This window comes from Neopelma chrysocephalum, unplaced genomic scaffold, assembly GCF_003984885.1.
Source record: "Neopelma chrysocephalum unplaced genomic scaffold, ASM398488v2 Primary Assembly neopelma1_287, whole genome shotgun sequence".
NCBI lineage: Eukaryota > Metazoa > Chordata > Aves > Passeriformes > Pipridae > Neopelma > Neopelma chrysocephalum.
In genome coordinates, this window is record NW_020897949.1 from 187,589 (window position 1) to 201,976 (window position 14,388).

The window sequence follows — 14,388 nt, forward strand, 5'->3', positions numbered from 1 at the left end:
ATGGCAGAATAAATATTGCACTAGTTGTTCTCTGAAGAATGCCTTCTCCACCTGAACATCTACCAGCTCTGTTACTTAACAGGTGTTTTAGTTCCCACCCTTTGTCTACCACGAATTTGATTCAGATTGATTCTTCCCTGGAGTTCTTTGATGGCTGTTGTAGCTGCAATCTTTGTATGTTCCATATGCCTGTAACAGTCTTTGAAAAATGTTTTCAGGGCATTTGCATTCACTAGAGAATTTGAGTATTCAAAATTTTCATTTATTTTTCCTACTGTAATCTCTGCTAAAATCCTTGGTCTAGAATTTTCTAAATTATTTTTTTCATAGGAAATACATATTTGAGAGCTTAAAACCCCACTTAGCCTTGGTCTTTTCATGTTTCAGTCCCTTTTTTGTTAAATGGAGGTAAAAGTTTCCTTCTCAAGGGTGGTATGGGAATTAATGCTATGCAAAGTGATTTTGTAATGACTGGACAACACAGACAAGTAGATAAGTATCAGTTAGAAGTGCACAAGTGATTTTGCTCTCCTTAAGAACTGCCTGTCTATTCATACTCTTCTGAGAAATACCTTCATAGATCTTTAAAACAAGGAGATTATTTTCTTCTGTAACTGCACAGGTTCTCTGGAGGTATTTTACCAGTGGTTCACTTATGACACACCACGAGGTGCAGCACTAAGGCAAGAATAAAGTCCTGCTCTTCATTACTCCTTCCCAAGTGCTCATTTGGTCTAGTTTTAGGAAGATGCTACATATACAAAGTAATTCATTTTCCAATCCCAATATTATAATTTTAAATTCAAAAGGGACTCAATTAGTCATCATTACAGTTTAATGGCCTGAAACACTTTAAGTGTTAATAAGTGCCTGAAAAAGCAAACTCCTACCTCTTCTCATTTAAACAATTACGTGACTTTTTCAACAGGAAAGTTTGAAATTCTATAACAGCAGTTGGTATGAAAATTAAAATTCTCATTACACTCTCTGTAGCTTCACGTAATGGCAAGAAGTGATGTCCAGGGTCTGCTCATCTGTGCCAAGGATGATGGAGGGGAATGAGAACGTTGTGCAATGTATTTTTCCCTGATTAATGATAAGAAGAAACAGAAACATTTGTGGATTTTCTCTCTGTTGCCATGCAAAGGCTGCTCTGGCCTGTCTGGAAGTGACTGACATGTTTTCTCCATTGACACTGAGCTAATTTTTAACAGGAAATGGCAATTAAATGATGGTCATGGAGTTTATGGACCAGGAGAGCAATCTATTCCTTTTCAGTTCTGCTTCTGATCTCTGCAGACTTTTTCATGCACTGGGAGGAAGGTTGCATGGTGGTGTAACCTCAAATACATGAACTTCCACCTGTGAAGTAAAAAAAAAGCACCAGTCTAGGAAGGTGATACTCAAACTTCATAGAGTACACAAATATGCAGCTTTTTTGCATGGAAGTGATAGCTTGGGAGTATAAGTTAAAGGGAGCTCTCTGTTGTAGACTTGTGGAATCTCATTTCAGAAGGATTTATAAAATTAATGCAGCCTGTGTTTTATGGTCATAAACTCCTGCATAGCTGTGACTGCTTATGGTTACAACTCAGTGCCTGGGTAAATGCTCAGCATGAAATATGAACAGGGACTTTCTTTGCACATTTATTGTTTGCAGGATCACGTCCAGATCATGTTACAAACAATTCCATCACATAAAACTTGAGTATTTCTCTGGGTGCACAGACAGACTATTATATTCTCAGAGTGTAAATTCCTGTTGGTTCACATGAACCTCTGTGCTCCTGTGGAGGCCTTTACCTTCCTGCAGCTGATATGTTTATAATTTACACAGAAGACTCTTCAGAATATTAATGTCTCACACAGAGCATATTGATTCAGTGGAATTAATGGGGGGTGCTGAGTGTGCAGTTGCAGGAGTGTCCTGGTGGAGTCATCCTTGTTTTGGGGGGCACTCACAGATCAAATTACTGGTGGTAAGGAAGAATTTCCCACCAAGTTACGAAAGCTATGGCAGTGGGCACTGTAAGAATGTCATGATCAGTGCTGATTTGAATGAATGTGAATCAAAAATTTTGTTCCTTGTAAACCCATCAGCTAGAAAAATGAAAGCTCTCACATCCATATATTTTAATTCATTATGTGCTGTTTTGTCTTAGACTGAAAACTAGAACTGATTGCTTCTATATATTTAGGAATCTACATGGCCTTTTGTCATTTCAGCATTTCTGAGAACCTCATCTCTTGCATAGATGTTTTCACAAAATCTGAGCAGGATATAGAATCATTATGCCATTCCACAGGTGTGGGTCTGACGTATAGAGGGAAACTCTGGCTTGTCTTCACCGAGTTCCTACCTGAGGGAATCAATTCTTGGTTTGTGATTGGGCACACAAAAACTTGTTTAGGGTGCATTTAAAAAGTGATTCTAGCCTGAGCCATTGGGTTGGAGTGAATTGGACTGAAAGCAAAGTGCTGCTGTCTGGGATACTCAAACTTGCAGTGTCTGGAGCTGGAATAACTCCCTGAACTCCTCACTGTGGGCAGCTCCAGAGCTGTCAACCAGAGCAGTCGCTGTCCTGCCACTCTGCTTTGAACACAACAACGACAGCCTGCTAACTACAGGTTGCAGTGAAGACAAGCCACTGCCTGGCTTTTCCAAGGACATCAAAAAAGAAGGGAGCTGGGTCTTCTGAATCTCCCCTATTTTCTGTCCAATATGTGAACTGTGAGCTCATGCACTGACATTGCTGAATGATTTTGTACTGCTGCATCAGGCAAGAATTGTCATGTTGCGTATTTTTCATTAACGACTGGCATGACTGGGAAAAACCCCCAACAATCCCTTCCCCGATGATTTGTGAAGGTTTCCCTTCAACAGTAAATATTATCACTGATGATGTTAATGAAGACATTAGTTTCACAGCATTTGAAGTACTGAAGCACTCCACTGTTAACTAGCCTAGTGGGGTTTATGCTAATGTAAAATGTAATAAAGTAGAGGCCACTATCTCTTTAAGCTGAAAGAAAGGAAACTTGTTTCTACTTCCAAGGGATGCCTAGTGTGTGCTTATCTAATTGACTGTGTATTTTGTCTAGGTGTTGAGGGAAAGCTAAGAGAATGAAGGCTCTAAGTCCCCAGTGGAAGCATGATATGGCGCTGCAGTGCTGGTGCTGAATTGCTCTCTCTGATGGCTCTATGGGAGTGGATAGCACTGAGTCTTCATTGCTGGGGTTTAGCGGTTGCTGCTGTCTCGGACCAGCATGTCACAAGCCCCTTCGACTGGCTCCTCTCTGATAAGGGACCCTTCCATCGCTCACAGGAATACACAGATTTTGTGGACAGAAGTCGACAGGGATTTAGCACAAGATACAAGATTTACAGGTATGAAGCAAAGGGAAAGCAATTACAGAGGTATCATCCTTAGAAGCTGTAAATTATCATTAAGGGTTTCCTTAAGGAAAAGATTCAGTTGTGGGAACAAATCCGTAGACACCAAATTCATTGTTGAAATATGTGCAAGGCCATTTGCAAGGCCACTGTCTACCACGGGAATGCTGCTTGTGTTGTTTCTGTTTTTGATAATTGCTTATGTTGCTCTGGAAAACTTTGTTGTTTGCTACCTACCTCTGCTCTGTCCTAATGACACAGTCAAAAGTGTCTCAGGGATTCAAACACCACCTTTGGTTTCAGAGGGCGAACGTGGATCACCTTTGATTGTGCACCAAGTTCAGCTGCTCTCAGTGTGGTTCATCAAGATGTAGGTTGAGGCTTTAAGAATGAAATTGTGGCTCTGCACACACTGCTGACAAAGCAGGGATTTCATGGTACAAATGAGGGCATTTCAAAGGTGGCCCAAAAAAAGTTTAATGTTCGTTTATACCAATGTTTTGAGAAATGGTTTTCTCTTCCCTGAGGGACTGGGTGGTAAGAGCCACCATGATTTTTAACAGAGGTTGCAGGTGTTTGGTCCATCCCAAAACTCAGCATTAGGTGGCCCAATTCAGACCCAGAAACAAAAAACCACGGGAAGGCTTGGAAAGTATAGGTCTGGTTGAGAATTTGGGCCCTGCTGTGGAATTGCTTTGACGATTCGTTTGTAACCTGTGAATTTCTGCTCTTTTGAGACAGCACTGGTGAACTGCCTTCTCAATCACTTTGCACAGGGTGCACCTCAGTAACATCCAATAGCATTATCAAGGACATGGGAATGAAAAGGAGAGTTCAGTCTAATAGGAGTGACCTAATGGCAGATAGACAGAAGGGGAGAAATGAGAGACCAGAAGAGATAAAGGACTGAGAAAACACAACTCTAAGCAGAGATATTTTTTCATTCATATTGTGACAGTTCCCTCCTGGCAGCCAAGAAAAAGTGAGGCAGCAGGGTAATACAGGACAAATTTTCAGCTTCCCTAATAACTGTCCATGCCATGAACACAGGCTATTTTGGTATGGGAAGACACACACTGATTTCACTCAAAATCATGAAAGAGTCTGTACAAATTTCATACCTGTTTTAGGCTATTATTCTCTAGTGATACCCAGCCCTTTAGAGCAAGGTAAGAGTGATATATACCTATATGTATATTATATTTAGTCTGATGTCCAGTGGCCTGTGAGAAAAGTGCTAGCCTCAGTCTGTAAAGATTTTTTTTTAAGAAACTTGCTTTATTTTCCTTTCCCAAATACATACGGTAGAGGGCACTCTGTCGCAGGTCAATTTTTCAGTGGGCTTCTTTGCCGTATACAGACAAATTAAACACATTTTGAAAATAAAGTGTGATTTGGAAATATGCTTGATGAAGTGGCTTGTCTTAACAGAACAGCATTGCCCAATATTTACTGCATTTTAAAAGCCAGCTGTCAGGACCAATAATGTAAAGCCAATAATGCAGAGACTGAGGCAGCATATTTTATTCCCATTATTCTGTATTAGTCAACACTGAACCGAAATTATCTTGCTAAAAACATGAAAGATGGAATTGTATTTCATTTCAGCTCTTACAATGGGGTCCTTGAGAATTTTTCTCCTTTCAGCCATCATTACAGCAACATTGTTAAGTTTTATAGATCTGTAATCATATTGCTAATCTTTATTTGGGTTTGTGCATAGGTTTCAATTTAATTTACACAATCCCACAGAAAGTTTTACTCATGTTTAGTTCTATTCTCTGCCTATTCTGCTCAAGAAATGAGCTGGGAAGTCAAAAGAGCTATTTGGATCAAAAAAAGCTTCATATTTTTGATTTGGCCCTTCCAAACCAAACCTTACTGCAGAGTTTCCCCATAAAATATGATCCCATTAGGAAGTAGTGCAGATCATGGTGACCTTGTTATGAGCCACTCACTGCAAATTTAATCCCAGTTGCTTTGCTATGAGCTTTCCAGGGCTGTAGGATCTGGAGCCTAATTGGTTTGTTCATTCCCTCACCTGTCTTTTACCTGATGGAAATGTTCCCTCAGGGACAGGGTCGTGATTGGAATGGAGAGGGAAGGGAGAGCTCCTGCCTGCATTGGCTCAGGATTTGCATCACCAAGGAACAAAGTGGCAGTGCAGCCCCTCCAGTCCCTCAGCTCTGCACTGCAGCCCTTGAGCCACACCTGAGACCTGGCATGTAAAGATGAGGGGGAAGGGAAGTCTTCTCCCTTCACTTTAACATCCACGCCAGGTCAAAATCCAAGGGGTTGAGGATGAGTGAGATGTACAGGGTGAAGGACTCCAGTGGGTTGTGTCTCCTGTTTTGAACCCTTCCTGGGAGGATCTTGGCAGCACAGTGGGGTCACACACAACATAACTGAAGACACTTTTTTTTTTTCCCCCTAATATCCAATCTAAATCTTTCCCTTTTCAGCTTAAAGTCAATCTCCCTGTTCATATGCCAGTGAGGCAAAAAGCAACTGCTTTGTATCCACACCCTCTGGTCTCTATTGCCAAGTGTCCATCTGACCATGACTGTTATAAATTAAGGCATGAAGCCGAAGATTTGCACCACGGAACACACTGATGGACTGAGCCCAATTTCTTATGAGAGGTCATAACTTCAGCATAATATGAATTTTAAACATAAAAGTTACGCTTTGCCTTATCTCCTTCTCTGGCTTTCGTAGCATAAAGCGATTGTGATGAAACAACTGGTACATCAGTTATGGGGAGGTAGCAGTAGAAAAATCCTCAGTCACCCATATTTTACTTTGTGAATTAAAGATCAGTTATGTCCGTGGGCAAACAAGTTGATTCTGGGGTGTATATGTCTACAAAGCCAAGAGTTTTCCATGTTACAGGACTGAACTGAAAGAGATAAATAATGTTTTAATCTGTATTGCAGAACACTAAACAATTCCACCTGATGTTACCAACTTTAAATTGGAAATGGTGGACTGGTTTTGTTGGTTATGTGGCATTTCTTATAGTGTGCTATTCCCTATAATTCTCCAGAGGAAATACCCTCCTGCAGGAAATTTAATAATTGCCACTTTTTTTGGTGGCATTCGTCATCCCTGACCTGTGAAGAAAAATGCCAAGAAAGCATCTGGATGGCTGCTGAAAACCTCTGGATTCATGGGAATGCTGTGTCAATATTTTATGGAAGGTGATTCCTGTAGTTCGTATCAATAAGTATTTTGGCAAGAAAAATTGAGTTTATAATTTGTTATTTAATACACAAAGGGAGCGCTGTGCCTCTTATGTAAATCAGCAACCCAGACAAAGGAATTTAAATCCAAACAGAATGAGATGAGAGGTTACCAGGATGGAAAGAGTGATTGTGAAATTATGCAAAGAACCTACATTGTATCAGAAGAGGTAATTTCTACAGAGATAGGGAAGTATTCGTGCTGTCAAGTAAGGTGCTGAGGAAATCTCCTCAGGGATGCTGTGGAGTTTTGTTGAAGCAAAATGATTTAAAATCTGAAACAGATGTGAAAATCAGGGGAAGGAAGAGCCTAGCTTTTTCTTTTAAGGTGGAAATTTTTTTTTCCCCCTAAATATTGTCAAATGAGAGCTGAAAGTGGATTCAATCCTGTCAATGTACATGTTATAAACTGAGGTGAACTATCTAAACCAAAAGCCATCACTGTCTTAAAACCAAACCTGTATAAACTAGCTATGAATAAATTTAGGCTGGCTATTTAAAGAAGGTTTGTAATCATTAAAGTAATTCTGGGACATGTGATGTTACAGAACCTTCCCAATCCTATGAATAGGAGGAAAGGTTTATAAGATATGATGTGGATGAAAGTGGACTAGGTTTTAGTGACCATTGAAATCCTTCTGAAGTAACTACGCCTAACAAGTGTACAATTCCAGTCTGCAAAAGGAAAAAAAAGGAATCTCCTGGACAAGTGAGGAGCTCTTTGCAGCATGGTGTTCATGTCATTTAAGAAGTGCTCCTTTAGAGGCTGTTTTGAAATGGGTTGTGCTCATGAACAGCTACAAAAATGAAAGTATTAGAAAATGAAGCTATTGAGTTAAAGATAAGACCATGTTGGGTTCTGAATCCCCTCGTGACTGAATGCACATGGCAAAGTGAGCAAGGCTCCAGACTGTAATAGAACACTCACTAATATGTTTTAACACTTGTGTGGGAACTTAACCACTTAACTTGGTTTTGGTATATTGTTTTCCCTATCAACTTATTTTTTAGCCCGCAGTTCTCACCAGACTTATTGACACAGGTGTGCTCCTGACAGACAGTGTTAGTAAAAATCCTGGGGGATTCAGTTGTGGAGGTGCACATCAGTGTGCTCTGATTTACAATTTTCACCCCAGTCTACAGTCTGGAATAATATTTCCTTGTGCTCTTGCAAGGTTTATTTGAACTGATTATTTTGGAATGTCAAAGTATGGAGAAGAACCAATAAAAGGTTGTTTTCAGTCCAAGTGTTTTGTGAAATGGAGGCCTGAGAAAAGATGTCTGACATTACACCTTCCAAAAGCCTAAGGGAACCGTTTCTTCATGCTGCTATTTCCCATGCCTTTGACCACACTCTAGAAACCAATATCACTAACAGTTTTTTGGAAGGGCCCATTTGCTACTATTCAAGTGTCAGAGCTGTTGGTGTTTTCCAGTAAGACTGTTCCTTTGGAAAGTAAGATGGGAGCTCCTTGCTCGGACACAGAGCTCAGTTTCCTTAACACAAAGCATCCCTTACAAAGCCCATAAAGGGTGAGGGAAGCAGAACAGGAAGTATCAAGGCAAGGAGAGAGGCAGATTGGTGCTGTAGAAGTTGGGGCTGGAGTCAGCAAGGTTTAAAGAGGGACAATGAGGGGGCTTGGCCTGCTGGTCAACCATGGCCTTCAGTTCTTCAGAGCCTCTGCTTCCCAGGGCACTGCCCTGTGTGCAGTGTCACTGCTGGGCACCACAGAACTGGGCTTGCACAGGCACCAAAGAGCAAACAAGTCCATCTGCCACAATTGCCTGACCAACAAGGAACAAGGAGGAGCAGTTCCTTCTGCCTTTTCCAGAAATACACTTCTGGCTGATGTTGTAATGGGCCAGCTTGCTCCGGGGAATTTTCCATTCAGCTTGGTGGATAAAATGTACAGTGATCAGATGGATCATCATTCCCAGGATGTTTGCAAAAGGTTACACTGCTGAATGCACCAAGTGATCTTTGTAAATCCAGTGGCTCACAGGCTGGTAACAGGGAAGAGCAGCTCAAAGAGAGTTTTTGGGATTGTGAGTTGATAAATTTCCACTAGAAAAACAATATTTGTAGCCCTGTACATTTTTTAAGAATGTCTGGATCTGAAAAACATCACTGAGTTTTATTTCTGGTAGTGATATACTTGAACAGCCTCTCTTATTCTAGTTAGCCAGGCATAACAAAGACATGACACCAGTTAAATGACTGGTTTTGATGAAACTGCTTACACAAGCAAAGCTAAATGAAAGCTTTAAATGACCATCTTTCCAGGTCTAGAAACATGGACCTGGATAATGTCCTCCAAAATCATTGAATTTCCAGCCCTTTATTCCAAATGCAAATCCCCTTCATAGGAAAGCATTTTTGTTTGAACTTTAAGACCTTAACACATATCAGGTTGTGATGCTTTAAAAGTAGCAGTTCCTATCATCAAAATTATATTAGTTTCTTGATCTATTGATCTGAGGACTGTGTGGAAGGTACGTGCTTGTGAAAAGGTGTAAATGAAGGAACAGATAATTTAGACAGAGAAGCTTTGCATCCATAAGAGAAAACTTAGGAACGTATTTTCAGATTAATTATAACCAGAGCCTAGTTTAGTTTACCTGAAATATTAAGGAATGATAATTACACAGAGTGGATGTTCAAAAAGGTGAAGGCGACTTTGGCTCCTTCTAATTTCACCGGGAGCATTGAGGGCCCCTGAGATGGATATCAGAGATATGAGAGGGGCAGGAGATACAGGCTGGACTCCTGTGCTGGTCTGTGCTCACAATCCCAGTAATGCAAGAGGTTGGAATATCTCCACAGGCAATGACAAAAGAGATCTCCAAGAGCAATGATAGAAGAGTCTGAGCTCTTTGGGATACTTGTGGCCCAGGAAAAAGGCAGACAGATATGAGGGGCTCAGAGATGAGCAGGAAGGACCAAAGAGAGGTGGGCAGTTCTGATTCCCAAAATGTCCCTCTCTTTCCAGCTCTCTTACATAAGTGAGACAGCACAGCAGAGAAGTCATCTGGGGGCTGGGTAAAGGCAAGCACTCGTCACTTAAGAGCAGGGGACAAATCAAGCTCACTTTCAAGACTGATCCACAACATCTGCCCTCAGTCCACCTTTGAAGATCTTGGGAAAAGGTCCCCTTTCCACAAGTGTTCAAAGCCAGGCTGGATGGGGGTCTGAGCAGCCTGGTCTAGTGGAAGGTGTCCCTGCCCATGGCAGGAGGCTGGAACAAGATGATCTTTAAAGTCCCTTCCAACCCAAATCATTCTGTGATTCTGTGAAAAGCATGACCAGACCCTGAAGAAATTTTGAAGGGAGCTGGTTTCCTGCAGGATCCTGCAGAACTCTCAGCACACCACAAGGGATTTATCAGTGAGCCCAAGCCTGCAAAAACCTCTGAGGTGTTTTGCCAGTGACCAGACTCAGACCTACCCCACAGCCCCTCACTGCGTTTGGTTGGCTCAGAATTGGCCTGGGGGGTTTCAAAGCAAGGGTGGAGTTCCTGTCAGTGTGATAGAGCAGTGCCAGCCCTGGGCAGGATGGTGGGCACAGGGCTGGCTGTGCCAGCAGGATTGGGAGTGTTCTCAGGAGTCAGTTTGACAAGAACACGAGCATGTTTCAGCTTGGCAACACAAGAGAATATTGGTGCCAAGATTGCCTTCTGTATATTTTTTTTCATAACACACTGCAGGAGTCTGTGTTTTGACAATCTCTCTTTGTATTTCTCCTTATTTGTTTGGTGTATTTAATCAAAGATCCTAAAGAAACTCAAATGGCAAGAGGAGGTGAATCTTTTTTTTTGTAAACATTATTATAATTTATTTCCAGAATGTACTCACTCTCAAAATCTAATATTTTAAGGACAATTATTAGATCAAACCTCCTACTGATATGTTTCCCTAGAACAGAGAACATTTATTTAGAGAATATGGTGTGTCATCATTTCAGTTAGTGAGTTCATAAATCATTTAAGTTGCCCTAAAAAAATTAGGATAATAGAGGCTGTAACTTAATGGTTTCATGCAATCACTGAAGTAGTATAAAAGCTGTTTAACACTAGTAATAGATACATTCTTCAGTCAGCAGGGTAGACTGCCAGGATTTTGGGCATGAAATCAGGTAATTTTCATTAGTCCTTTGAAGATTTTTGGTTAGTTGGGTCTTTGTTCTTTCATTTGCCCTTCCTTTTCATTTTTGTTTCAGAATCCCTGCTGGTACTATCAGTGATGTTCAAGATGTAGGGAATATCAAATGCTCATGACTTTCATAAAGGGGAAAAACAATTACTAAGATTTTTTTTTTTTTTTTGGTTGAAACAAAAAAAAAAGAAAATGTTGTTTTTTTAATTACTTGAATCAAATTCTTTGTGGTTTTGTTTTAACCCCTATGATGCTTTTTTCTCTTACTGCTGCTGGGTCAGTAGCTGTGTCCAAACAGAATGGCTTTCATGTTTTTCTTTGTGACCATATGTTAAGTCTATAAGGGTGGCATGTTACAGCTTATATAGAGAAAAATAACTGAGTAGCACAGAAACTTTGTCTGTATAAAAACCCCGTGGTATTGATTGCAATGTGTGACTCTTTGTATAGAAAGGTATTTGTGTCTCTTCCACACAGAAAAAGAACAACTGACACCAAATGTGCTCACTCAAGAATTTCTGCCATTTTCCACTGCTCTCATTGACTTCGGGTCGTGGTCAATATCTCGGAATCCAAATCTTAGTTGTCTTCTGGCTTGGATTGATTGATTCTACAGGTTTTCACAGTCATTATGCTGGTTGGGAATTTTTATTGTGTAGCTACAGATTCATTCCAGCAGAGACCCTTGTGAAGAAAAGCAATACTTCAAAATAATGTCTTGTTGCTCGATTCTCCCCAGAATCCCAATATGATTGTTATGGATAACAGTGTTCTTAAGGTCATTAATGGCTCTGTATCTCAATTCATCTTCTGATGCTCTCAATTTCTGCTTTATTTATGCAACTTGAGAAGAGAAGATATTGTTACTGCCCAGACAGTTTGATATACACAGAGCTCTGAAAAATGCACCCCCAGAGCCCAGCAGCGATTTAAAGTTGTGTATGCGGGTCTCGTGTGCACGGCAGGGACTGCAGCTGGCTTCAAGGAGGGAATGCTAATTTCTCCAGGGAAAAGCACATATAGAGGGTTTGACTTATATGAGTAACGCAATTTAAAATCAAAATATGAAAGACGTTCTACCAAATATTCAGAAGGATCAGCAGAATCCGAGACCTGAGGAAATGCAATTGATTCATTTAAAATAAATATTTGTATTTTAAATAATTCTGAATTATATTCTTGCAGTTCTTGCAAGTTAGCTAATATGGATTTTTTACTTACACCCTGACTGCTAGCAGAAGAATTGGATGCTTTGCTAGGAACTCAAATACAATATCAGCTTTGTCTATTGATAAATATGATTTAGTAATAGAAAATAAACAAAGGCATAACATTATTATCAAGTTCCATCTACTTATATTGTATTTAAACTACATCTTTAGCCACTTACACACATACTGGCTACAGATTGTAATAACAAAACTAAAGGCTAAACATTACACAGCCTAAGCAATACGATAATCTGCATTAACAAACAAAATGTAGTCTTTTGTCTACACTTTACATATTTAACCACACACAATACATTTTAAAAATAATTAATAATTTCAACGGATTAAAATGAAGAACTTTTAGTGAGGTCTCTTGTTAAGAAGAATTGTTCATTTCCATTTTCCTTTCGTAAAGTATCTAATGATGCTTTTGGTAGCAAACCACAAGTCTTGATAAATTAGAATAAGTGGAAAACATGTAGACTGTGGTGCTTGTTCATTTTCTGATGTCTAGAAGCCAAATATTGGTGATTACTGTGAGAAGGACCGGTGTGAATACAGATGCATGTGTGTTTATTTGGATTTACATGAGTATATGTAGGTACACGTGTGTGTATGTGTGTGCATGTGTGTGTATGTACAGATAGCTGCATATACACACAAACACACAGATACTGATATGGATGAGTGCAAATAAATTACTTTCATGCTTCCCATTTTTGCAGTGAGAAGAATACTGTTCATTAGAAAGAAAAACTTATATCTTCAGTCAGGTGTCTGAACAAGAGCCTTTGACGTTTGCTGTGGACACTTCCTCATCAATCAGACATCCAGAAATTCTTCATAGTGCTGGCAATGCCAAAAGATCTTTCCTGATTAGACCCTTGTATTAAAATGCCTCTGGCAGAAATATTCTGTCAGATCTTGCTCCATTTTCTCATGCTCTTGGTCAACTCCAGATTACGCCTTAAACTTGTTCTACTTTAAACTTTAGGCCTGGCTACAACAGAGTATTTCTGAGAATCTGAAGCTGAAACACATTAACATGAAACTTCTTTTTCATACAGGGCAATTATGACTTTCCTTCATTTTTCTTTATCTTTCCATATGATTTTGGGTATGGTTGTCATCAGTTTGTGATGATTTTTGCCTCTGCATGTTTACACTGTCAATCAATGTATATCTCAGCAGTTTATCATTTCATGATGTAACACTGAATATCTCACCTGTTTGGTCTGAGCAAAATGTTCTGCAGAAAGTGGCCCATGGCCTATGACTTAGAATCAAAACAGGCCCTAGGTTTTCTGCTTGGTGAAAAAAAAATTAAATTATTTTCCTGCCACAAGGCTGGAAAATACCTTTTAATCATTGCAGAAAAGAAATAATGGAGCAGAATGAAAGACTTTGCATTACAGATGCCTGGCAAAGATGCACTTGTTATTTAAACTTTGGCTGTTACCAGCTCTTGAAAATCAGGGACCATTCTATCTCTGTAACAGCAATATTATGCAAAAATGACATGACCTGTGAATTAGTCTTATGGGGTATTAAACTCACTATCTGAGATGAAGCAATCCACTTGTGGTTAACATAGAGGGTCTGAACTGACAGAAATGTCTGGGCCTAGACTAGCATGAAATGGTATGTTGATCTTCATTGTAAATAGACAGGCTTACACAGAGGAAAATATATAAAAGTGTAAATGTGTCCAGTGTGGACCTGATGCTGAGACTAATCCAGCAAAAGGATTAGGATTTTGGATTTATTTAACTCCTCTCTGACATAAAGGGCGATGATGTTTTTGTCCCTGATAGCGAACGGTGGAATTTGGAACAGTAGTATGGAGATTTAATTCTCCTGCTGTGAAATGAGGAACAGTCATGCTCCTCACAGGCAGAAGCAGAAGGTGGCCTTCACAATCAATATGTTCAAGGACTACACATTTGCTTTCTATGAGATCTTCAACTGCTACTGAGTGCAGCACAAAAATGTGGATCTGGTGTTGGGCAGGAAGGCTCTGCAGAGGGATGTGGACAGGCTGGATCCATGGATCCATGGATCCATGGGCTGAGGTCAGTTGTGTAAGGGTCAACAAGGCCAAGTGCCAGGTCCTGCCCTTGGGTTGCAACAACCCCCTGCAGATCCAGGATGGGGGAGAGGGGCTGGAAAGTGCCCAGTGGGAAAGGACTGGGGGTGCTGGTGCCGGGGCTGGACACGATCCCAGGGGTGCCCAGGGGGGCAGGAGGCCAATGGCCCCTGGGCTGTGCCAGCCATGGGGTGTCCCAGCCCCAGGGCAGTGCCCGTCCCTGTGCCGGGCACGGCTGAGGGACCTCCAGGGCCGTGTCCAGGGCTGGGCCCTCAACAAGGGACACACGGAGGGGCTGGAGCG

At 40.7% G+C, this 14,388-nt stretch overlaps 1 protein-coding gene across 2 annotated transcripts in view; it reads left to right on the forward strand.

Moving 5' to 3' along the window:
* The window catches only part of LOC113978063 (BMP/retinoic acid-inducible neural-specific protein 3), a 189,812-nt gene that overhangs the window by 13,881 nt on the left and 161,543 nt on the right, over positions 1-14,388 (forward strand). For both annotated transcript variants that reach the window (XM_027704759.1, XM_027704760.1), the window contains exon 2: positions 3,103-3,388. In XM_027704759.1, the coding sequence (XP_027560560.1) occupies positions 3,153-3,388 (236 nt within the window). In that variant the 5' untranslated portion in view covers positions 3,103-3,152. The remainder of the gene's footprint in view (positions 1-3,102; positions 3,389-14,388) is intronic.